This window comes from Camelus dromedarius, chromosome 9 (assembly GCF_036321535.1).
Source record: "Camelus dromedarius isolate mCamDro1 chromosome 9, mCamDro1.pat, whole genome shotgun sequence".
Taxonomy (NCBI): Eukaryota; Metazoa; Chordata; class Mammalia; order Artiodactyla; family Camelidae; genus Camelus; species Camelus dromedarius.
Window position 1 is genome coordinate 21157510 of NC_087444.1, and position 23888 is coordinate 21181397.

At 46.2% G+C, this 23888-nt stretch overlaps 2 protein-coding genes, 1 long non-coding RNA gene and 1 pseudogene across 4 annotated transcripts in view; 2 read left to right on the top strand and 2 right to left on the bottom strand.

Moving 5' to 3' along the window:
• The window catches only part of TTF2 (transcription termination factor 2), a 47948-nt gene extending 41050 nt beyond the window's left edge, over positions 1 to 6898 (top strand). The window contains exon 25 of the transcript XR_004138795.2: positions 6087 to 6898. The gene's annotated coding sequence lies outside the window, so the exon portion shown is untranslated. The remainder of the gene's footprint in view (positions 1 to 6086) is intronic.
• On the bottom strand, positions 5278 to 14849 carry TRIM45 (tripartite motif containing 45). Of its 2 annotated transcripts, none has more exons than XM_031457896.2 (7): positions 14495 to 14849; positions 13504 to 14036; positions 11211 to 11944; positions 9897 to 10026; positions 9072 to 9186; positions 7266 to 7392; positions 5278 to 6317 (listed from the first exon to the last, which is right to left on the bottom strand). In XM_031457896.2, exons 2-7 carry the CDS (start codon positions 13989 to 13991, stop codon positions 6169 to 6171), a joined length of 1743 nt encoding a protein of 580 aa, XP_031313756.1. In that variant the 5' UTR covers positions 13992 to 14036; positions 14495 to 14849; the 3' UTR covers positions 5278 to 6168. The 2 variants fall into 2 exon arrangements, with proteins under 2 accessions (XP_031313756.1, XP_064344950.1); XM_064488880.1 differs by having other exon boundaries at positions 13504 to 13754; positions 14495 to 14847.
• Positions 14850 to 15028: 179 nt separating this feature from the next.
• LOC135322019 (uncharacterized) overlaps positions 15029 to 23888 on the top strand; it is a 49610-nt gene continuing 40750 nt past the window's right edge. The window contains exons 1-5 of the long non-coding RNA XR_010382252.1: positions 15029 to 15343; positions 15528 to 15644; positions 20579 to 20683; positions 21136 to 21269; positions 23030 to 23118. This is a non-coding gene — a long non-coding RNA (uncharacterized LOC135322019). The remainder of the gene's footprint in view (positions 15344 to 15527; positions 15645 to 20578; positions 20684 to 21135; positions 21270 to 23029; positions 23119 to 23888) is intronic.
• LOC116155036 (U4 spliceosomal RNA) lies at positions 22425 to 22553 on the bottom strand (annotated as a pseudogene).

Consider the following 23888-nt stretch of genomic DNA (forward strand, 5'->3'; position numbering starts at 1 on the left):
CTGGGGGGGCGTGGGACAGGGATTTGACCTAGTTAAGGAGGACTTCTTTGAGGAAGTGATGAAGGAATTGAAATCACTGTGCAGAAGCTAATAAGACAAAGAGTGAAATGCCTCTTCCTATATTCTGCTTTTGATTAGCATTTCACTTCACCCGTCCACCTCTTAATTGAAACACACCTAGCACACAGGTATACCTCCTCTGGAGTAAAGCTGAGTGACTATCGCCTTTTTGAGATTTGAGAGTGAGTGGCTGACAGCTATGTGTGTATGCTTGTTATCCAAGGCAGCCAAGGTGTTTATCCCGTTACAACATCCCAGGGGATGGAGGCTGTAATTTGTGGCTCTTTTTTTCCCACCTGTAACCCCAGAGATGTGGCTTACATCACAATGCTGCACCTTGTTGATGCCTCAGTGCTCACAGCTCAAAGGTGATTTCTGAAGCACTTTGTTACACTGGGGACAGTTCATAAATTCTCGAACTTCTTTTTGTCCTCACCTTGGAATCTTGGGCCCTGCAGATCACTCTTACTTTGCCAAGTTTTTCAGCTGGGTTTAGACTCCATTGTGGCGCAGACCAAATAGCCTCCCCCTTCCCATCACCACCTGCACAAACTTTTCTAATATTTGTAGTGGAACTGTTACCATTAATATTGCTTAAAGTCTAGGGCATTTGCCAGAATCTAGATGTATAGAAATTTTCTGTTGCAATAGAAATGTTAGAGTTATCCAGTTACCAAAACCTTTTTCCAGCTGAGATAAATGATAAGCGTTTTATCCTCAGTTCTGAAATCTGACTCATTAAAAGACATATGGGGGGAAATGCTGTAATACAGAAAGCTTCTTCATGGCAAGCAAATCCCTAGCTGTCTGAGGTAATCGGAAAATTCAAGGCTGGTCCCTAAGGTGCATATAATTTATCCAACAGGTTTGAGAGAAGGCTGAAGTTTTTTTTTACCAAGTGTTTGTTTGAAGGAAAAAAATATCAGTTTAGGGGAAAGGAAGGCTTGTAGAAACAGATACCAAGGAGATTCAAACTAAAAATTCTACCAATTAGATCTTTATTCAGTCAGCAAAATATTGACTAAGCCTCTACTGTGTGCCAAGAACTGCCCTACATGGCGGCAGTGAAGGGGTTAATGTCAAATCCCTGCCTTCATAGACCTTACAGTCTCGTGTGAGAGCACAGACAAGAAAGAAATAGAACATGTATGTTGGACGGTGACGAAGCTGAGTAAAGATGACCTGGAGTCTCAGGCTGGAGAGTTGTGATTTATACGGGGTAGTTAGGGATCTCTCCAATAAGATGGTATCTGACAAAGGAGCAGAGACCTGAGGCAAATGAGAGAGAGAGTTGTGTATTTGCCTGTGAGAATTGCACTCCAGATGGAGGGGCAGTGATTGTAAAGGCTGCCAGACAGAGTGTGAGGAGCCCCCACAGGCCTGTTTGGCTGGAACAGAGTGATGGAGGGGGGATGGGTAGGAACAAGAGAAGAGCAGGAGTTCGGGTGTTGTAGGGTCTTATGTGCTGATGTAAAGACTGTCTTTATTCTGAGTAACATGGGAGGCCATTGGAGGGTGTTGAGCTGAAGAGTGGCATGTTGTGATGTATTTTAAAAGGACCTCTCTGACTGTTGGGGGGAGAATAGACAGTTGGGGGTGAAGGGTGGAAGCAGAGATTAGTTAGAAGGCTGGTGCAAAACTCCAGGTGAGAAATCATGGTACCTTAGACCAGAATGGCTAGCAGTGGAGGCAGAGAGCAGTGCTCAGCAGATGTATTTTGGAGAGACAGCTGATAGGATTTGCCAGTGGATTGGGTGTGATGCCTGAGAGCAGAGTCGCGAATGTTTCCAAAGTGATTGGCTCCACCACCTGTAAGAATGGATTTAGACTTTGCTTTTAAAGAGATGGAGGAAGACTGCAGGCAAAACCCTTTGGTGCTGGTGGGCAGTGAGAATTGGAAATTGGGAGTTCTGTTTTAGACAGCTTAAATATGAGGTACCTATGATACACCCAAGTGAAGATTGCTAAGCTATTGGATATAATCACACGGAGTTTGAAGCTGGAGATAAATTTGGGAGTCATCAGTGTACCAAAGGTACTTAAACTCATGAGAGGATGAGAAGGAAGCAGTGGGGGAAGACAGAAATGCAAGAACTGATCCTTGGAGCTCTTAAATGTGTTGAGACTGGAGAAATAAGGAGGAACTAACAAAGGAGATTGAGAAAGAAAAATCACTGAAGTAGGTGAATTAAGAAGAGTAATGCCAGATAAACCAAGAGAAGAAAATATTTCTTGGAAGGGAAAGTGATCAGCTTTGTTAAACGCTGTTGATAGGTCAAAAAGGATAAGGATCAACAATTGACCATTGGATTCCATAATGTGGATATTACTGGTGACCTTAACCAGAGCTGCTTCAGTGGTGTGATGAGGATGAAAGACTGGGTTGAACCAAGAGAGGATGCAAGGAGGGGAAATTGATAGAGCAAACCACGGTTACTTTTGAAGTCTTTTTACAGGAAAGCAGAAAAATGGAGCAGCTGTCAGAGGGGGATGAAAAAATTGTTATGGACTGAACTGTGCTTCTCCCAAATTCATAGATTGAAGCCCTACCCCCTAATGTGACTGTATTTAGAGACGGCGCCTTTAAGGAGGTAATTAAGGTTAAATGAGATCATATGAGTGAGCCCTAATTCAGTAGGACTGGTGTCTTTATAAGAAGAGGGAGAGACCAGCTGGAGTTTAGCCAGACTGCGAGGCTGGACGCCGGCGCCATGGAGGAGTACGCTCGGGCGCCTTGGGAATTCGGCACCGATAAGGAGGTATTGTCAACGCTGTGAGAATCTGAGCCCCTCAAACCGGAAGTAGCTTTGCGGTGTGGAGGGGAGGCCTGTTCTCCACCGTTGACTGTGGTCTGGTGTGGCTGTGGGGCGGGGAAGATCCTTTGAACTCCATCACCAGTGGAGCATTGACCGGGGCTGTGCTGGCTGCTTGCAGTGAACCACTGGTCATGGTGGGCTCGGCCACAATGGGGGGCATCCTGCTGGCCCTCATCAAGGGTGTCTGCATCCTCCTCACTCACTACACCGTCCAGCAGTTCTGCAATGCACCCCCACTTCTGGAGGACCCCAGCCAGCTGCCCCCTAAGGAGGGTACCCCGGCCCCAGTTTACCCCAGCTATCAGCAATACCATTGAGGAAGTGACCGCCTATCACCGCCACCGTGGGAGCTCCTCCTCAGTTGCCCCCTTGATGATCTACCTCGAAGGGAGGGCTGGCTCCCCGTTGGTCCTGGGACCCTCCAGAGAGGGCCTCTACTCTGTTTCCCTTATCCCTGTTTTGGGGTGGGGCACCCCAGCTGCCCTGATGGGTAGGTCTCTTGTCTCTCAGGGCACCCCAGCCCCCACTCACATATAACAAGCTCTCACCCTAGCCCCTTTGCATGGCACCCTGATGAGTATTTAAAGCCAGTTTTGAAATGCAAACAAAAAAAAAAAAAAAAAAAAGAAGAGGGAGAGATGCCAGGTTTGCATATATAGAGAAAAGACTTTGTGAGGTGGCCATCTGCAAGCCCAGGAGCGAGACCTCAGGAGAGCCTCACCCTGCTGACGCCTTGATCCTGGACTCCAGCTCCCAGAGCTGTGAGAAAATAAGCTTCTGGTGTTTAAGCTGCCCAGTCTGTGGTATTGTACATGGCAGCCCTAGCAGACAAATATCAAAGTCGAGGGGAATTCGTTTTTTAAGATGCGCAATACTGTATTTTCTGAAATGAGCAACCTATTAGAGGGGGAATTCCTGGAGCAAGGTTCCTGGGTTGTAGAGGTGGAATGAGATCCCGAATAGAAGTTGCCTTTTGATAAGAAAGTAGGTGGATTTGAGGATGTGGTGGGAGGGTTGGGAGATTCTCTTCTGAATTCTTTTGTTCTCAGTGAATTAGGAAGCAAGATCAGAAGTGGAAAGGGGATGTGGGGTACAGGTTGGAGTTTGAGTAGAAGAAAGTGTGAAATAATTGTTTAGGAGAGTGGAATAGTAAATGGACTAGAGATGTTGTCAGACTGTTAGGCATTGCTAAGAGCCCGCCGAAATTGGTCAGAGATTTAAAGTGAGACTAGTCATCATACGTTGGTGATTTTCTCTGGGATCATTCAGTCGGGTTAGATGGAGACTTGGATGTAACCTAGGGTTTTGCCAGGCAAAAAGGACAGAGGGAGACTACACGTAAGGGTGTGACGATGGTCTGTAGGGTGTAAGCCGAGTAGGATGAAGGAAAGGACATGAGGAGGGGAAGGGAATAGGGGCAGGTGGTAGAATCACCATGTTGGGGATTCTAGGGGGGAGGAAGGATTCGCAGAGTCAGGTTATTATAGTGGGTGAGCCGGGAAGATGTGAATTTGTGGTTGTAGGATGCTTGAAATTGGATTATGCAGAGGAATCAGCAGGAACCAAGGTCTAGGGTATGTCTGACTGTACAGCTAAGTTAGGGGAAAAAGAACATTAGAGAACTGGTCATGGAATGAAGAAGTCAGTGTGGATATTGAATTATTCTAGGATCAATGAGGAGTGGTACTGGAGTGGCAGCAAGTTTGGTGCTGAAGTCTTCAAGAATTAGGCGGAATGATGTAGGCTCTAGATGGCTGTATCATGTAGGGGTAGCAGGTTGTATAAAGGCATGAACTTCCAGGCTGGCCGGCCATTTTTAAAGAAAGAGGAATAATGGTCTAGAACAGGATTTCTCCACAGCGGCACTGTTAACACTTTGGGCTGGATCATTCTTGTTGTGGGAAGCTGTCCTGAACTAAGCAAAACAACATTCCTGACTTCCACCCAGGAGATGCTAGTAGCACCCTGCCGCCAGCTGTGGCAAGGAAAACTGTCTCTGAGACTTTACTAAATGCCCTTGGGGGGCAAATTCACTCCTGGTTGAGAACCACTGATCGTAAAGCAGCAGTGATTAGCTGAAGGACACCCACCCGACCTCAGGGCCCCGTGGTTATAAGGAGTGAGGAAGAGCAAATCGCTAATAATTTGAGAGGGTTTCGGGGCCATCAGTGTCTTCCGGGAAGATCAGATTTTGGTCAGAGGGAGGGCTGGAGGGACTCTTTCCAGAAAAGGTGAGACTGCAGTGACTATATTAGTATTTACAGCTCTGATGTATCTCACAGCTGTCAGACTTAAGGAGGAAATGTACTCCACGTTGACCTGACAATGTGTTTCATCTAATTATTTCACTTCCTTTGCCTGAGCCAGCTCACCACTCAACTGAATCACTTCTTAATGGATCTTACAATGCAGAGTCCAAGAATTTTATTTAATACATGCTGCGTTTTTGCTATATAAAAGTCAAGAGGCCCAGAAGAACACACAAACTACATGCAGTGACGACCTTGGCAGGGCTGGGGCATCAGGGCTGTGTACTTCCTCTCCCAAGAATTCTCATCAGCTAAGCAGGCACATCACAGGAGTCAAAGCTCCTAGTTAATTTCCTAGGTCTACAGACAAAAGTGAAGGCGATTCTCTAAAGGGCAGAGCGTTGAGAGACTGAGGAAGACCATGGTATCTGGATCACTTGGCATGAGTACCATCTGCAAGAAATGTATCAGGTTCTGTGTCGACAGCATTCCCCTTTACTTAACTGACTGTGTGTGTGCCCTTGACCACAGAGTAAATCTTCTAGGCTCTGGGAGTAGGTGATGAACGTGGCGCAGGGGGGACGTGGAGGACCTCCACCCTAACAGCAATATCACATTACAATCCATTTAAAGTGTGCTAGCAAAAAGTGGATACGCTCAAAGGAGGTTTTTACTCTCTGAGGGAAATAAATACCATGCAGCTCAGGGAGAAATTAAAGAGTTATATATTAAAAAGTAAGGAACTAAATGACCCCCATGATCAACGGCACAGGAACCGCCATGTATGTTCAAAGCCAAGGGAGTCTCCCTGGTAGAGAAAGGGCCCTGCCAACCCATTGGGAAGAGGAACGTAGTGCTTTCTCTGGTGCTCAACCATCTGCACATACGATCCGTGAGTAACTCACAAAAAAGTACTTGAATTCGAGGGTATAACATAAGGCCCTTTAATTTAATTCTATAGGTTTCTGCGGAATTAAGGTCGGGGTCCTCTGATGATCTGAAGTCACGCTGGCGGCAGCTGTGACCATGTACCCAGGAAGCCGTCAGAGCGCCACCGTCCTCAGTAGACTCCTCGGTGCGCTCTGCCCGCCTGCCCATGTGCATTCAGACTTCTCCGTAAACTTCCCACAGCAAGACCAGTGGGGACGACCCGGATGGCCTTTGTGTCCGTGGCCACAGCCTAGGTACCCACCTGCGTGGTACAAAGAGAAAACCACCATTAGAGGGAAGTCCAGCAGTTCCCATGGAAATTAAACTCATGGCAACATTCAGATTCAGGGGACGTGAAAACATCTAAATGGAAACCTGGCGAGAGGAAAGAGATTTCAGATGCCTCTGTAGTCAGGAGGATTCTCAAAACTGATGACAGCAAATCAACTGAGGTTAGCTCAGTTCTAAGAATAGTGTTATTTTAACAGTCTGCTAACTCAAGGAGACCGACTGGTTTGGATTTTAACTATAACAATTAAGCAAAAGGGAAGGGCAGAGTGGTGGAAATAAAGAAAGTAGATCCTGAAGTGTTTATATGAAAGTTTGCAAAAGCCTATCTTAAGGCCCACCATTAGAGTAAGGACACTACAGAATACTTAAATAAAAAATAGATTTCTTGCTTGAGCTGACCCTCCTGCTCACCCTCCTTCCCTGCCATCCCCCCCCCAAAACCAGACCTGATTTAGTTGGTTTATTCACCCTGCTTCATTTGGAATTTCTCTAAGGTTTTATTTTATTTTATCATTTTTTTCACAATAAAGCTCCTGTTTATTACTTATAGTATTATCATCATCATCATTTTTATAATAGCATGTCTAAGGTTTTAAAAGGAACAGGATGGGTTGACGTCTTCCCCACCACTCTGGCTGCTGGAAAGGGTACAGATTGAAATCTAGTGTCCCAAGGAGGAGCACAGGGCTCCTAGGTTTGGTTAACTGTATCAAAACTAAAAGAACTCGGACTTTTTAAGTTTGCTACTTCAATTTTCAGAACAAAGATGCTTGATACGTTTATATGCACAGACCACATTCCTAAAGGGAAAGCCTGAGTCGACATCCTGGACCTGGTGGCGGTGTGGTGGCTGATTCCCACTGCTGGGAGACACGCAGAGGGTGAGGGAGGACTTTCAAGAGCGACTGGTTCTCCTCACCTGGCATGGTGCCTCCGCACGCGCAGCGAGCAGTCTTCTGGCCTCCGCTGGAGCAGAACGTGCAGCAGTGAAACACGCCTGGGTGTGAGCGGTGCCTTTTCCTCACGGTCACGGTGAATGGCGAGCCCTTCAGTGTTCAGACCAAGAGCAAAGAATGGTATCTTATGAGTCGACAGGGATGTGCTGAGCATCACGTGTACTAAACGGAGTGTAAGTCACCGCGTCTGCCTTTGGAGGGGCAAGGACAGTAGGAGGGAAGCAGTGACCATGGGACACCGAGTAGCTGGGCGCTCAGCTGGATGGAGCCAGATACAAATGCAGTGAGAGGGGGCATCGAGGAACCCATGCTGCCCTCCTAGCACGCAGACCACCTGACACACTAGTAAACCCAACTGTGTTTTCATGTCATCGACTTCGGTCTCTGTCTTCTCCGCTCCTAAGCAATCTCGCTAATTGAGGAGCACGTGACCACAAGGCTAGGATATAGTGGTCCTTTCTCCAGTTGCTCAGCCACACACTTCCCCACCCGCCCTCAATGACTGAGCCAGCTCCTCTCCATTCTGGAGTAACTATTTACCCATCCACTCATTCCGGGGCAGTGAAGCCAGATGGGGCGGGGAAGGTTAAGAGTGTGTGTTACTAATTCTTACATTAGAAACTCCCCTACTTGCCTCCTTTCCTTCAAGGACAACTTCTACTCTCCAGTTTCCACCTATGCTAAACAGCAGACATTTAATAAGCATTGCTGTGTGCCTATTGCTTTGTGAGAACCACACAGTCTACAAAAGGAGAGAGGCTGGCACCTTAGAAGCGTTCCAGATGTTAAATCTCTCTTCTTTAAAGAGTTTACAATCTGTTTTAAAAACAGGTTGAAGTTCAAAGAAATGGGTTCCAATTCTGATTTTGCTGCCGAGGTTCTGTGTATTGTGCAAGTTTGCCTTCTTAGTCTAACTGGACGATGACCTTTATACGTGAGTGGTTGGGAAGAAACGTGAAATAGTGTTTGCAAAAACACCTAACCCACGCCAGTACCCCGTAATTAGGCAAGCAGTAAGTGGCTACTGAATAGGAATCTTCCTAGTGCCCAGACCACAAGCTTAACCCACCACGACGCCCTACGGTGTCTTGTTGCCCTTGTCAGTGCTGATCTCCGACTGGGGGAAACCACTGACAGCTCGAGTGTCAACAGAGATTCTGTTGGACATGCTCAGTATTACCCAATTAAAAAAAATGCATAATCTCTAAGCTAGAAAATATTACACTTGTCTGTGGAGGTGGTGTAGTAACCATGGTAACAGATAAGCACATATATGTAAACAGAGTAGAGAATTACATGGGCATGTGGTTAGGCAGAGAGAGGACTGGTCAGTTGAGAGGAGAGGGCATAACTCTCCCAGTTGTGTTCCAGTAAGTCTGTATCTGGTCATAGTCTGAACAACACTGGGAAATCCTGGATTATACTTCTTGAGTATATATGCTTGTCTGCTGGTAGTTTGCCCCTGTGACCAAGGCATCTTTCCCAAATTAGGAATTCCAACAAACCAACTGGGAAAATGATAAAATACAAGCCAAGCATAACTGCCAGGAGGCGAAATAGGTCTAGAGAGTTCACCAACATCTTCTAGTGAGAATAAGAGTTGCCACATCTGGGCCTTTCTAAAGTGAAGAGAAGCAAGGAAGGAGAGAACCCTGTTCAGTCCCTCTATACAGCTGGTCCAGTGAGGAATGTCTCCACACCCTAAGATGACAGAAGCCGGCGGGCTAGGGTGAAGGAGGTCAGGGAAGCATAGGCCGAGTCGCCCTCACCTGCACGTGCCGCTCCTTGACACACACCCACACAGTGTAGACACCAGGGTCCTTGGGGGTGTAGGACACACAGTATGTCCCGTCCTTGTTATCGTGGACCATCGTCTTGACTGGACTGAATAGAGGGGAGAGTTCAAACGCCACTCATTCACAAGCCTGCTTCAGCTGCCCGCTATCTTAAGATGTACACAATACCATAAATTCAATATTAATTTCATTTAATTAATTTATTTTTAATGAAGGTACTAGGGGTTGAACCCAGGACCTCATGCATGCTAAGCATGCGCTCTACCACTGCTCTACCACTCTTTCCCCTCAGTATTAATTTTAAACGTCCCCCGAGCAGGATGCTGCTTCCACTTGTCTCTGAGATTGATTTTACAACAAGGTAAGCGACATACATAATGATTGAATCTGATGTTCAGATGAATTTCTTGAAAATGTTATGTTCTCTCCAACCGACTTCCTACTCTTTGGCCTCTCTCCTCCCTCCTCTAATTCCAGAGACATAACTTTGCTCCCAGCACAATTTAGTAGCAAAGTGGGACCATTCAGTCCAACACAGAGTTTGTTTCAGTCTATTCAAAGCTTGGGATGAAGACAGTCTGAAGGGCAGATCAGACCTCTGGAACAGAACTAACTCCAGACATAAGACCCATACAGGAAAACTCATCTGGTCCAACTGGTCCTTTTGCCTTTTTAGCAGCATCATGGGGGTGGGGTGGGCTGTAACTACTGCAGTTAGAGCTTCACCACTACAGAGGACCTCAAGTTTCCAGTTCCATCACTGCTCATTACCCACGTGCCTGACTGTATAATACAAACCTGTCTTTCTTATCTTTGGGGACTACTGCGACTTGGATGTTGTCTCCTCCCTTGCCCATGTTCTCTCCTGCTGCATCCTTACAAAGCAGGGTGAAAGAGGCGGTCTGTTTCTCGCGGGCTCTGTAGAGATCTGCAGAAGATAAGCACTCAGAACCCACCTCAAAGGCCAACTGCAGTGACTACATCCCCGGATCAGACACCACCCTGTGTTTTCTCTTTAGAACAAAAGGTTGTGCTTCCTGTTTCCTCCTCCTTTTCTCTCCCCATCTGTCTCCCAGCACATACTTTTGGGAGTCCATCTTGGTAAGCCTGGTTCTCTCTCAGCCAGCATCTCCTCTTGGAGCACATAAGGATCCTGGACCTTAATTTCAGCCTTAAGGAAGCGTTGAAAACACTCAGGCTTGATGTATGTATTCAGAGAAAAAAAAACCTCTAGAAAAAAACCGTGAGAGGCTGGTAAGCCCATAACTGCCCTCTCTGAGCTGCCAATAGCGCTGGAAAAGGTGGGGGAACAGCTGACCAGCTTGGATTCTTCGTGCTGTGAGGTTCTCCACAACCTGGTCACTGTGTCAAGGTGCTGGGGGAATATTCAGTAGCTACAGCTTCTGGTCCAGAAGTCAGATGAAACAGGCTTCTTAACCTGGGGTTGGGGAACTACTGTGAGGTCTTATGAAGGCTCTAAGAATCTCCTGACATAGTATGCCCAAATTCGTGGGTATTTCTCAGGGAGAGATCATTCTCAGCGGGGGACCTGTGACCTCTAAACAGTTAAGAATTCCTGAGCCAGCGTCAGGATGACCCTAGGATACAATCGTCCTGTCAGGACTGATCTGTGACATACATGTACGAATAACATGCTTCCTTTAGGAAGAGGTGATCAAAAGAAATTGTCTTTTCCCCCTACTGAGTGAAATGCCTGCCATATTTTTTAAAATGCCCATATGTGGCTCACATGAACCCGGAAGGGCACAGAAGAAAGTAAACCATCATCTTGTTTTCCTCACCTCTCTGAAACTCTCTTCAGAACTTGGCCCCAGCCACCCTCTCTGAACAGGCAGGACCGCGCCCTGCCGCCAGCCTGTGCCGTTACCTCCCACGGGCACTGCCTCTGTTCTGTCATTGGAGAGAAAGCACGGTCCCGGAGCTCCTTGGTTGTTGCTACTTTTCTCAACGGGAAAAAGGTCAAGCATCGCCCGTGAGTGGGATCTTACCTGGATCCCGACCAGACCAGAACAAATCAGAAAAAGCCACCCGTCTTTAACACCATGTCCCTGTCCACTGCCCTCTTGATGCCAATGGGAAATGCCTCCCTACCTTCTCCTTGAAGAACACACTTGGCTGGATCAACCTCTTTGGTACTGATGGCCCCATAGACTTCATAGCCCCGGCACAGGCCTGCTTTCTCTTTAGGGGAGAAGGCGATCTTCTCGGTCACCCCGGGATGGGCACTATATTCCACTTTGTTCAGCTTTGTGAGCCGTTCCACGACCACCCCCTTGGTGATGAGGATCTCCAAGTCCGAGCCACTGGTCAGCAAGTGCTCGGTGAACTCCACTCCAGTCCGCATGTCTTCCAGCAGCTGCTCCAGCTGTGCCTTCTGCAGCTGCAGGGAGTTTTCCTTCTGGACCCGTATGTCTTCCAGCTGCTGCAGCAGCTTGTCCCGATGCTCCTCAATGGCCTTGATGTAACCCTCAGAGAAGCTTCGGACGTCGTTGGCCACAGCCTCCACCCGCGCCTGCAGGGCACTGTTTGTCCCCTTGATCTGGGCCAGGGCCTCCTCCAGGGCCTGCACGTGGGGCTGGGTGCCTTTGAGGAGCTCACGTACGGAGTCCCCGTGCTTGTGGATGACATTGCTGGTGAAGTCGCACGGGTGCTCCCGGTGCTCCCCGACCACGCAGTCCCGGCACACCGGCCGGTCGCAGAGCTCACAGAACAGCCTCAGCTCCTCCGCAGGGTGAGCAGGACACAGGATGGGTTTCCCAATCCGGCTGCAGCCTTTCAAGTCCTTGAGGTCCACCATGGTGTGGTAAGTTGTTTTCTTCTGCCGCCTAGGGGCCAACAGAGCCAGGAACGGGAAATTAGGGGACAACTCTAGTTGGGAAACAGTTGGGCACTTTTGAAAGCCTGGGCTCTGAAGTCAGACAAATCTGACTTCATATCCTTGCTCGAACCTCCTACAAACCACATGACCATCTCTGAGTCCAGCTCCTCCTCTAAACAGTGGGGGTAACACCTACCCGGAAGGGCTGTTGTATAGCATTGAATGACAGTAGGCTAGGGCTCCCTGGCTTGGCTTATGACTTTGCAAGAGGTTGCAATGCTAAGGCTACATCCTGGAACTTGCCCTGAAGAGTTAATTTGTCAAGAGCCATAGCCTACTCCCACAGCCAGCCAGAGGGGAGAGCACTGGTGGAGACCCCCGCAGCAAGAGGCAAAAACTGTGCCAGAGGGTGCAGCAGTCAACCTCAGACAACTAAAAAGAAGCTGGCTGGCCCCAACAGAAAGTGTCCCTCATCTTCCCACATCACCCAACCCAGCAAGCTAAGGATTTTCGAGTCAGCATTATTAGAAAGAGTAAAATCAGTGGTCAATAGAAATCAAAGCTCTTTTAATTTTCTGTAGCCCTCTAGCGATCCAGGGAAATCCCGAGGAACCCACAGTGACTGTTCAGTTTCCCTGTTAGCATCATATCGACGTGAGGCTGACATGCCTATTTTGACTCCAGAAGGGTGGCTGTAGATAAAACAGGGTCAGCTGTTTAGCAGAAAGCAAGGTAGTCATCATTACAAGTTAAAAATAGACTGAAGGCTGCTAACTTGTCCCGTTGGTGAGGCCAGAGAACACATGGAAAGCAGGACTTTAAAACTATTTTAGGCTAATCCTAAAACCTTGGCCATTTTACACTGGGATGTCCTGGAGTAGGGGAAGGGGGCGAAAAGGGACAAAGTGATTCATGTGACAAACTGTTCACCAAACACCATAAAAGACTTTATCTGTATCCCAATGAGCACCCACCAGCCCACCTCCCCAAGTTCCAGAGTAACTCCAGGGTACCTGGCAAAGGCTGAGGTGGGGCCCCACCAATCAGCACCTTATACTGATAAGGGAAGGCAGCATAGATTAGTAGAAAGAGCACAGAAAGCAGTTAGAAGATCTGGATTTCTAATTCAGTTCTGTTATACACTACTTACCACCTATGGGACCCTTGGCAAGTCATATTGCTGAGCTTCAGATAATAAATAGGAGTGAAAATGGTGCCTGCCTTTCTATGAGTTACAAGGATCAAATGATATCAAGGGCAGGGGCTATGCTATTATATTCATTCTCTTTCTGTAGCACCTAGTACAATTATTCACTATACAAATGACTGATGAACCAAGGTAGCTGAACGTGAATTGTAAACTGAAAAGGACTCTGCAAACCCTGGATGTTACTGTTACCACGGGTATTATATAAAGGCTGCGGGAGTTAACTACTGTTCTGGAGGATGTGTTGTCACATCGTATATTGCCCTCTGACCTCCCAAGGCATTTGAGCTTTCCTTTCCATCGGACACCTCTTTGTACTCCGCTCTTAAGCCACACCAGGTGGGGTAACCCATCTTTACCTATGAGCCTGGCAGCAGAAGTGGCAGAGATTGGCTTTGCAGGTCTGACACCTCTTCTCCACTTCCCTGTCGCTGCACAGGTCACACACCAGGCCCTGGCCTTCCCCACGCAGACTCTCCAGCATCACATCATTCATGGCCAGGTGGTCTATGGTTAAAGCCTTCACTCCACCCATGGGCAGGTCCACTTGAGCATCACATACCGGACAGAGAATGCCGATCTGCGGCTGCAGAGTGCGCGGCTTGAGTTCCTGGAATAGTGACCCTTCAGAGCTTGTGTCAGAGTCTCCCCCTCGGATGTCCACTACTGAAAAGGGTTCCAGCTGCTCCAGACAGGTGGTGCAAACTGTGTGCAAACAAGGCAGGAGCCTGGGGGCTTTGAAAAGCCCCATGCACAAAGGACAGTGAGTCTTGCCTGAGTTCCCAAGTGTGGTCCCACTGGGGAGTTTGCCCACGAAGCCCAGCAGCGGTTTCCTGTTTTCTGCCATATTCCCCACGTTTGTGCTCAATATCAGAAAAGGCCCTGGGCAGTTCTATAAAGAAGTAGTAGGTGATTAGGCCCACCCAAAGAGGTTTCCGAAACTTGAACAGAGACCATGGGGACTCTCTCTTAGGCAAATCAAAGGGAAAAAAGGAAGAGGATTCCTCAAAGTATCCACCCACAGATCTGTTCAGCAGGGCCCCCTCCTTCGCCTGGCATCCCATGCCAGACACGCCCACGCCCTCCTCTGCCCCCTACGTCCTCCTCCCCAGAAGCGCTTCCAGGTCTAGGTCTCCAGCTAGTCCTGCTGCCGACTCTTGGATCTCTGCACCTCTAACGCCCTCCGCTACCACCCCCCTCCCGCCGCCCACCCCACTGGTCCCGCGCCCGACACGCGACAAGTGCCACCCTCGCCCCCCGCGTGATGCGGTAGGGAGGCCGCTCGCTCCTTCCCTCCACCGGGCCCTCCGCGGAAGGCACGCGGCGGGCGAGGGAGCTGCGAGCCCCCACCGGCTTCTCGGCTGCCACCGCCTCCCCACGCTCCGGTCCAAGGTGCCCGAAGGCTCTGGCCCTTCCTCGCACCAATCCCAGCCCGGGTCTACTCAGGCGAGCCCAATCACCGTCCGAGAGGGGCGGTGCTCGCCGCTGCGGGCCCGGCGGCCCCCCAGAGCGACACCACCGGCGTCCAATAAGCTTTGGAAATTCCACATCTTCTCCTGTCCTCTCCGGGGAGGGGCGGCCTGAGGGCTTGGGCCTCGGAGGAGGAAAAGAGTAAGACCGGGAGTGAGCGGCATAGTGTAGCCAGCGTCACCATTTTACGGCGACTAGCCCTCTCTTTATAGCTGTGGCGACCAGACAGGCTAGAGGACCACTTAAGAAGCCGCCCTGATGTGGCAGGGGCACGCCTCCCTTGCGCCCTCTGATTGGTCCCATGAACCCAGCCTAGGCCCTCCCATTGGTGAGTGGCGCTGTCAGTTAGCCCCGAGCACCGCCCAGGGCTTGCTGGGAGTTGAAAGGGGGAGGCGCTTTGGTTGTTCCCCCGGAGCGGGACGCGGTGTCGGCGTTTCTCCGCGCTGCTGAGAGCCTGCAAGTTCCCCTCTGGGCCTCCCAGCTTATTTTAGTTCAGGAGCCCCTGAGGCCTAGCGTGCCGGTTACAAGAGCTCCTAGGAGCGGCTCGCCGGCTCCTGGCCTTTTCCGGGGCGAAGGGCCCCTCAGGGAGACCGTTGGACCGAGGTCTAGCGCTGCGTGCGCTCTGCGAGCGCCCGGGAGCGCGACTCCTCGTTCCCTGGGGCTGGAGAAGCCGATGTTTCACCCGTCCAGACTAAGGGGTTGTTTGTCATCCAGAATTCTACAGTTTGTGTAAGAGAAACGGGGCAAGCTTGTCCCGCTGTTTTTAATCAGTCAAGGAGGGCCTGTGACTGGTCACAATGGGTTAGTGGAGGCTGTCAAAGAGGGATAAGTCCTTTGTGGGCTCACAAACTAATGGCAGGATGAACGATACATCAGGCACCCTTTACTTCACAATTTCTTTGTCTCCTTTAAGTGTCCCTAGGAGGAGTCTCCTGATTTGGCCGCACGAGGGCGCTACTACACCTGCGGTCTCCTCTGTTGCCTACACCTGGGATCTCCTCTATTGGCTACACCTGCATCTCCAGAAATGGTAACACTCTGGTGCCTTACTCTCCACTTGTTCTCGTATCTCCAGCCGCTTAAGCGCGTCTAGCCTGTCTGAGTACCTCACTGGTTGCTTTGTTCTTTACCTCCACTACTTGATTTGACCCAACGGCCACTGTCTCATTGATGTCCTCAATATCCATTACATGCTATAGGCACAGTGCCTAGAACCTAAGCTTTAAAAAATATGGAATCTGAAACAAAAGCTTGTCGACTCCAAACTATGAAAAGAAAACTATAAAATAAGAAATTGAAATGGTTGGCCATTTCTAAAATATAACGTGAGTGAGTCAAATGCCACTTTTGTGTGTAAATTACAGGTAATTTCCCAAAGTAAGCATGCCTACTGAGGTCTTAAAATAGTCCTTACCTAGTTTTCTTCAGCTTTTTGTCCTTCTGCGTGCCTGCTGACTCAGAATCTGCTCTCTCCACTCCAGGATGCTGGAGTATGTCACAAAAACTGCAGACTTGGGTTTGCTATATATTCTTGCTCTGAACTCTACCTCAGCCCTCCCTGTTGCCTGGTGATGCTTCACTTCATCTCTTATTCATGCTCTATCATATTTCCCATAGCAGATGTTCCAAGCTTCTCTTGTTTAAGAAGTGTTGTATAATTTACATGCGCATTATCTCATTTAATCTTTTAACAACTCTATGAGGAAAGTCTCAAGGTTGGTGGCCAGTCCAAGGTAACACATCAAGATTTGAACTCTGTCTTATGATACCATTAAGATTCTACCCCAACTACCTCTACCCTTCCCTTTCCCAGCTTCTTATTGAATCCCTTATATATTCAGCAGCTAACTGCCTCTAATTGAGTGAGAAAAGCAACTCCCCCGACTTTTTACTTAAAAACAAATCTGTGATTCATCACACCTCCTCATCCCTCTCCTGACTGCTTTTCTTCTATTCCAAGGTGACCCCACATGACCTTTGCATTTTATTCCAACTTTTCCTTTCTTCTCAAAACCTGGCTGTTTTTTCAGTCAGTCCCTGACTAGCATGTTCTACCAAATCCTCCCTTGACTAGGCTGCCTTTTAGCTTACCTTTGTGGCTCTCACCACTACATTTCTCAAGAGTGGTCTCACTTTCTGCTTTCATCACCGTCTCCCAGTATCACCATCACCACCCATTTTTTTTTTCCTCCCCTAAATAAACTAACTCCTCTTTCCTATTGAAATTTTCTCTTGTAGATCATGAATGACCATGTCACTGGCCTTTTTTCACTGCAGTCTCTTTAGTATTTACCATTGTCATGTACTTTCTTGTCCTTAACACCTGTCTCCCCCTTGCCTTCTGAAATACTCTGCTCTCCTGGCCTTTTGATTCCTTGGACTGCTTCTCACATTCTCCTTCCTCACTGGTTCCCCTCTCTCCACTTTATTCCCTACATTTTCTTCTTATGCAGGTGGTTCTCAGGTTCACACTTTCAGTACTGACGTCTCTCCTGAGCTTTGATCACAACCATCTGTTATAAACCTGCGCCCAGATATGGCCCCATCACCTAAAGTCCCACGTGTCTTAAACTTCATTGAACGTCTTTGTTCATTAAACTGTGCTCTGAATTTTCCTATTTTATTGTCTCAAAGATGTCATCATTCTCTCTTCCCTCCAGCTTGAAACCCTATAGTGCTCCTGGCCTCCTTTCTCTTTTTCCATATCCAGGTGGTGGTACCAATTTCTTTCCATCTCCACTGCCAACACCTTACTGTGTAGAATTTTAGGACGATAAAGACTTTATCACCTTTACCTCAAGTATTAGAAAAGTCTCAATGATTCCTACCCTCCATTTTTTTCTCAATTGATTCTACGCAGTCTTTTCAAATTAATTGTACAAATATCATACAAACCAGTCTTTCATTCTGAAAGCTTCAGTAGTTCCCAATCTCCAGAGAATAAAATCTGGATTCCTTAATAGATCCATAAGATGGGCCTTTTAGTTGTACCTAAACATTGCCAAGCACACTTCTTGGCCTTTTCCAATTTTGCCTTCAGAATTCTTCCACCTTTATTATTCCAGACCTGCCCGCCCTTCTCTGCTAAGCTGCCCCACACCAACTCCTTGAATTTCCCTGTCACTTCAGAGCTCCACATTTGAGCTCCAGAAACACTTTTGCCTGTACTTTCACTTTTCAGTTTGTGCTACATTCTGGTATTGGGTGTTTTTTGTTTATTATGTATGTATATGTTTATATATGTGTGTATATATATGTGTGTATGTATATATAGATATACGCATACACACACACAAACGCACATGTATTCTTTGTCTGTTACGATGAAAAACCCTTGGCAGCCAGCCCCATGCCTACACAGTAGACATCTCAAAGACTTGTTACTGGTGAGGCAAATCAGTGACCTCAAAGTGGAACAAACAGGACTACATGCAACCAAGAGTTTTGTGGGTCGTGCAGACTGTAAGCAACATGGGGTGAAATTATGGGAGAGGATTGTGTAAGGATTCTCCTTCCCCAGAATTAGTTGGTGTTTTGTTCTGTGCTCACATACGGCTTCATCTTTCTGGGGACCCCAGGCAGCAGAACAGTTACAGGAAGTACGGAAGTGATGGGATCAGAGGAACAGGATGGATGAAAGCGATGAGGTCCAGCAAGGTGTCTGAAGGGTTTCAGCCCACTCCTGTGGCCTCAGACAGGGGAAGTACCAGAGACAAGAAGGCCAGGAAGGGAGGAGGATGCATCGGGAAATCAGGCAGGCCTGGATCGGACAATTGGCCTGATCAGCACTACCAGACACTGAGTAAGGGTTTAGAACGTGGACCCTAGAGCTACGTCAGACTTACCTTCCACCATTATACCTGTTTCTGTCACTCACCATCCTTCTTCCTTAGTTCAAAGCAAGGAGAATCCTTTCTCCTAAGGTCTGCCTTCTGAAGCCCAGTCTCATCTGCCTCCCCCTTCTCCTCTGTCTTCATCCTGTCTTTTCTGGTGGATTTTCCTTTCAGCTCATACCTATGCTTAAGTCTCTTCTCCTACCCTGTGCCCCTCTCTGGCTCCTGCTTTCTCTCTGCCTCTTAAAAAGAACAGTCTACACTAGCTTCTCTAATTCTTCTCACGTTTTACTCCTGAGCACAGTACAGTCTGGCTTTCCCTCTCACCGTTCCCTGAAATTGCTTCTGGCAAAGTCCCTGGTAACTTCCCGCTTGGCTACATCCAGTGGACACTTCGCAGGTATTATCTACCTTAATTGGCTATAGCTTTTGACATTGACAGTTTCTCCTTGAGACTCTCTCCTCTTTGGTTGCCATAACACTATTCTAGATTTTCCTTCCTCTTCCCGCCCCTCTAACCACTCTTCGTCTTTCTCCCTGTGATACACTACTTCTTCCACCTGGCTCTTGAACGTGGCTGTTTCCCAGGGTCCTTTGGCACTTTTTTAAACAAAACGAAACATTTCCTCCTCCCTTGGCTGTTGTGGGATTTGGAGGTGATACATGTACAGTGCCAGCCCACTTCTTCTAGGGGGTCTTCTTACTGTTATCATTATTTCCTGCATCATGTCTCTGAATCTACTCCCTCCCTCCCTGCTGTTCCTGCTTTAGTTCAGATTCTTATCATACTTTGGATTGCTAATTAAGTGTCCCTATTTCCAACCCACTCGCTATAATCCTGTTAGAGATCTTTCTGAAACTGCAGTCTGATCATAATCTTGAGTAGCTGTTCAGTACCTCCGTTTATTCATCAAATATCCTTTAAGCACCTGGAATGTTTTCCCTGAATGTCTTCACAGCTTGCTCCCCCCTAGAACAATACATCCCATGAAGGGAGGGACTTTTGGCCATGTGCCAGGATGTATCGTTGTGTAGAACAAGCAAAAATCCCTGCTCTCAAGCAGACTATCTTCTAGCGGGGGCTTCCCTTGACTCTGTCTTTACCAGCTCAGCCAACCTCATTTCTTGCACTGCCCCAGCCTGACCCTAGCCTGCACCTGAGCGTCAGCCTTTTGTATGATTGTACAAGCCACTTGCTCTGCTTAGGACGTCCTGCCCATTCTCCCTGCCTAGTTAATTCCTACCCATTCTTCAGAGCTCAGTTTTCAGACATCAGCTTCTCTAGGAATCCTTCATTGACCACATCTTTATTCGGTACCCCTCTATGTGCTGCCTGTGGTATTCTGTCATGACCTCTATTAAATCTATTTTTTTTTAACATTTTTTATTGATATTAAATCTTTTAACATTCTGCATTTCAATTTTATACTTGCTTGTCTGATTCTGCCCTCTCTGCAGCCCACCCCTCCCACACTGCGTTCTTTTAAGGACAAGGAATTGTATTTTATTTCTGCATTCTTAACATTGAGCATGTCTCAAACATAGTATGGTTCAGTAAATGTTTGATGAGTGAGTAAATGGCCAAGGTTCATGTTTAATTTCTAAGAAACTGATCATAATGATGGGACAGAAGATTGGAGAAATGTATTGTTTATTTCAGATGGATCATTTTTGCCTTCTGATTCCTTCCCCCAGAACCTGATTTCTAAAACAGAGTCTTTAGTGCCATCTAGTGGAAGTAGCTGCAATAAAAAACACTGCTACTAATAAAGCTAGGACAGTGCATGCACGCTGTTCTGCTTTATTTTGAACCAAGCATAGAAGGGAGAACTTGACTGCAATGCATTATGGGTGCTTTGATTTGTATCTAGAAATTCACTGTACCTTGAATGAATGATTCTAATTGTGGGATCTAACAAGTGTTAATAGTTCCTTATAGTGGATATTTTGTGATAAATGGGAAACTTCAATTTTGAGAAGGTGTAGGATGCAGTGGCTAGAATGATCTGAGCTCTGGGGCTCCCCTTGTGTGACTGCTTTTAGGTCGAACTGGAACTAAACGAGACAGAAGTTCCGTTATTACTTAACTGCCTGCCTTTTCAGAAAAACATTTTTCGCTGTCTTATCCAAGATCTTCTAGGTCTTCTCACTTGACTCCTAGTCATCTGACCAGATGCTCTGCCATGACCACCAAACATCTATTACTGATGTAGTCAGGAAGCTGCATTCAGTCTCGGTTGGTTTGGAATAAATATAAGCTCTTCTTAGACTATCTGTACATTATTGCACACCCTATTCATCTCTTTGTGTAAATAACATTTCTATATTTATCAAGTGTAAATTAAATAATAAATAAACAAAGCTCATTATTAACGTTTTAAAAAGCATCTGATACATTGTATTAATGTATTTATTAAATAAATTAATGTGGTTAAATGCTTTGTGATCATATCTTCCATATAAATATCTTCTATACACAATATACATAATTAAAATTGGTAATAATATAAAGAAAACTATGCATATTTAGGGATTGGCTGTTGTGCTGCATATGGTGATGATTCTTGTGATTAAAATTAGAGTAGCAGGTGTGGAGTGCTGTTGTGTTAGAGAATGGATCATAAATGTCATGCTTTGTACCTTTATAGTGTTGCATTATAATTTGACATGCTGTTTTTTTCCTCTTAGGATTCTTTTGTGATTTGTATTTAATGAATACACCAACTTGCAAGATTAATCATGAAAATTTTGATTTAGAAGAGACCCTTTGTTTGGAATATGTTTGCTCTAGATGTCTTCATGGCTTGTTTCCTATCAAAATGGTAAGTCTTTGAGGGCAAAGACTGTTGTCTGTTGAATTCTGTGTATATCCACAGTATCTAGATGCATGCCTGACCCATAATTGGAGCCCAATAATTATGTATTGAATGGATGTGTGAGATAATTAAGGTATGGCTAGGTAAAGACATTGGCCTAGGGTCACACAAGAAGTTACTGGCAGAAGTGGGACAAGAACCCATGTCTTCTGACTGCCACTCTGTTGAGTGGTTCAGTACAACGCCTTGTGTCTAATCAGTGCTGCTTTTAGAGCAGACCCCTGGATCCCCTGCTCTGGGCCCTTTGCTTTGAAGGGACCCACTATGGCCCTTCTCCAGTCACATCCTTTCCCAGGGGCCAAGGAATTCAACCAGTACATCTCCCCACTACACCTCCCCCCCCCCCCCCCCCGTGACAAGTGCACATTCCAGACTAGCTTCTAGCTGCTGGGGCTCCTTGAAATTCCCTGATAGTTAGCCAGAAGTCCACTTCCAGGGCCTGTGCTGGCTCTTCTTTGGGAGCAGACAGGATAAGTGTGCCCATACCTAGGCTTCAGGAGTGGTCAGAGGGCAGCTGTTGGGGTGGTGGAGCTTAATCAGGTTTGTTGGGGTATCCACACGTGCATGTGTGAGGCCTCTCTGTTGGGCGGACAGAGAACAGACCATGGGCTGGACGCCTCTGTTCTCCCCTTGCTCACGGTCCCTCATGTTAGGGGCAGGCCTACCTCAGTAATAAACCCGGTTCTCTCCACATATTAAATGTCATTTAAACCAACACTGAGTGAATACCTGTATTATGCTGGGTATTTTCAAATGTATTTTCTCACTTAAATGTTAACCTTAAGAAGGCTCAGAAGTGACTTGCCTAAGGACCCACAGCTGATAAAATGCAGAGCTAAATGCATTACCAGTATCCTCAAGAAGTTTTAAGTGCTCTACACTTACCAAAACACATACATCCACACAGATATATAATGTAAGTGTATGTATGTGTGTAGTTCGGTGTATGTGTTACATACATACATATATATGTGTGTATTTAGATTATTTTTTCATTGATAAAATAGTGTTTGATCAAAACATGTGAACAGTTTAGAAGAGCGTAAATAAATAGTAAATCTCCTGTGCCAGGCCGTGAGTCAGAGACAACCAATCAACAATTCTTTTCATTAAAGATATCCATATATTTTAAAACTTACCGTCAACAATTTTTGAACTTTTTTTTTCAATTAGCAATAGTTGCGCCTCGGATAAACCTCACTGGTTACAGTACTGCCACTGTGCAAAGCTAATTGTTGAACTTTTTGATTTGGAAAACTTTAAATGTAAGCTGTGTACAAGCGGTGAGAAAGGCATGGCCCACCTCCAAGTACCCATCACTCAGCTTTACCAGTTAACAGCATTCTGTCATTCTTACATATTTCCCCAACTTTTATGATCATGTTTTTTTGCTGGAGTATTTTAAGTCAAATCCCAGATGATCATGTCATTTTGTTAAATTATATTAAGATTATATTAAGATACTTGTTTGAAAAGGTTTAGATGTAAAGATGGAAAAAATTTGACTTTTCATGTAGAATTTATATATTTAAAAATGCCATATTCAATTAAATGCCAATTTTATGTATTTATTTTTAGATTTCTTCCTTTATTTCAAAGAGGATTCAGATGGGAGTTAGGCATTTAATAATGATTTTTGTGACTATAAATAAAACTTACAGGGTCTGTATGCATTCTGCTTTATGCCATGCTTGTTTTCTTTGCAGGATTCTGTGGGACTGCACTGTATTTTGTTATAATTGGTCCACTTTTCTGTTTTTTCCTTTTCCTTCATTTGGAAGAGCTATTGGAAATGGTAAGCAAAAAAATGTCTTTTTTTCTCATTTTTTTGCATGATAGAACCTGAAAATGATGACTATAAAAAGGCAGGCTGTGATTTAACATGTGCCTTTTGTAATTCAAATGACAGCTAATTTTTCTGAACTAAAGTGCACCCACAGCTTGGTAACAGCATTTAGAACATGAGTAGATTATAATATTTCATGGCATACAGAGAAGTCTATACATTAGTTCCAGGACTATTGCTATGAAATATAAATAAGTGATGTTTCTAGTTGCAAGGAAATATAAATAATCCCCACCAACTAAGGCAAAACCTGGTTATTTATTTCTATAATGACAGCAGCAATTTTTTTCTTAAGTACCTATTTTCTAGGTAGCGTTTAAGTCTGCACTGCATTTTATTAAATTCTTCACTTTCTGCATAGTGTTTAGGACCTGAAAGCTTTTTTCCCCCTGTTATTAATAAGGAGTACGCCTAATATTAATGACGTGTTTCAGGAAGCTCTGGTGTGATAAATTCCTTCTATTCTTTGTTGTTCTGTGCCTCTCTTTTATTTTTATTTATTCATTTAGTTATTTATTTTTTTATTTTTTTGGTGGGGGGAGGTAATTAGGTTTATTTGTTTATTTTTAGAGGAGATACTGGGGATGGAACCCAGGACCTCATGCATACTAAGCATGCACTCTACTGCTTGAGCTATACCCTCCCCCCTGTGCCTCTCTTTTAGACAGATTCCCATCAGAAAAATCTTCAGAGTGATACTCTCGGGAGGGCTGGACTGG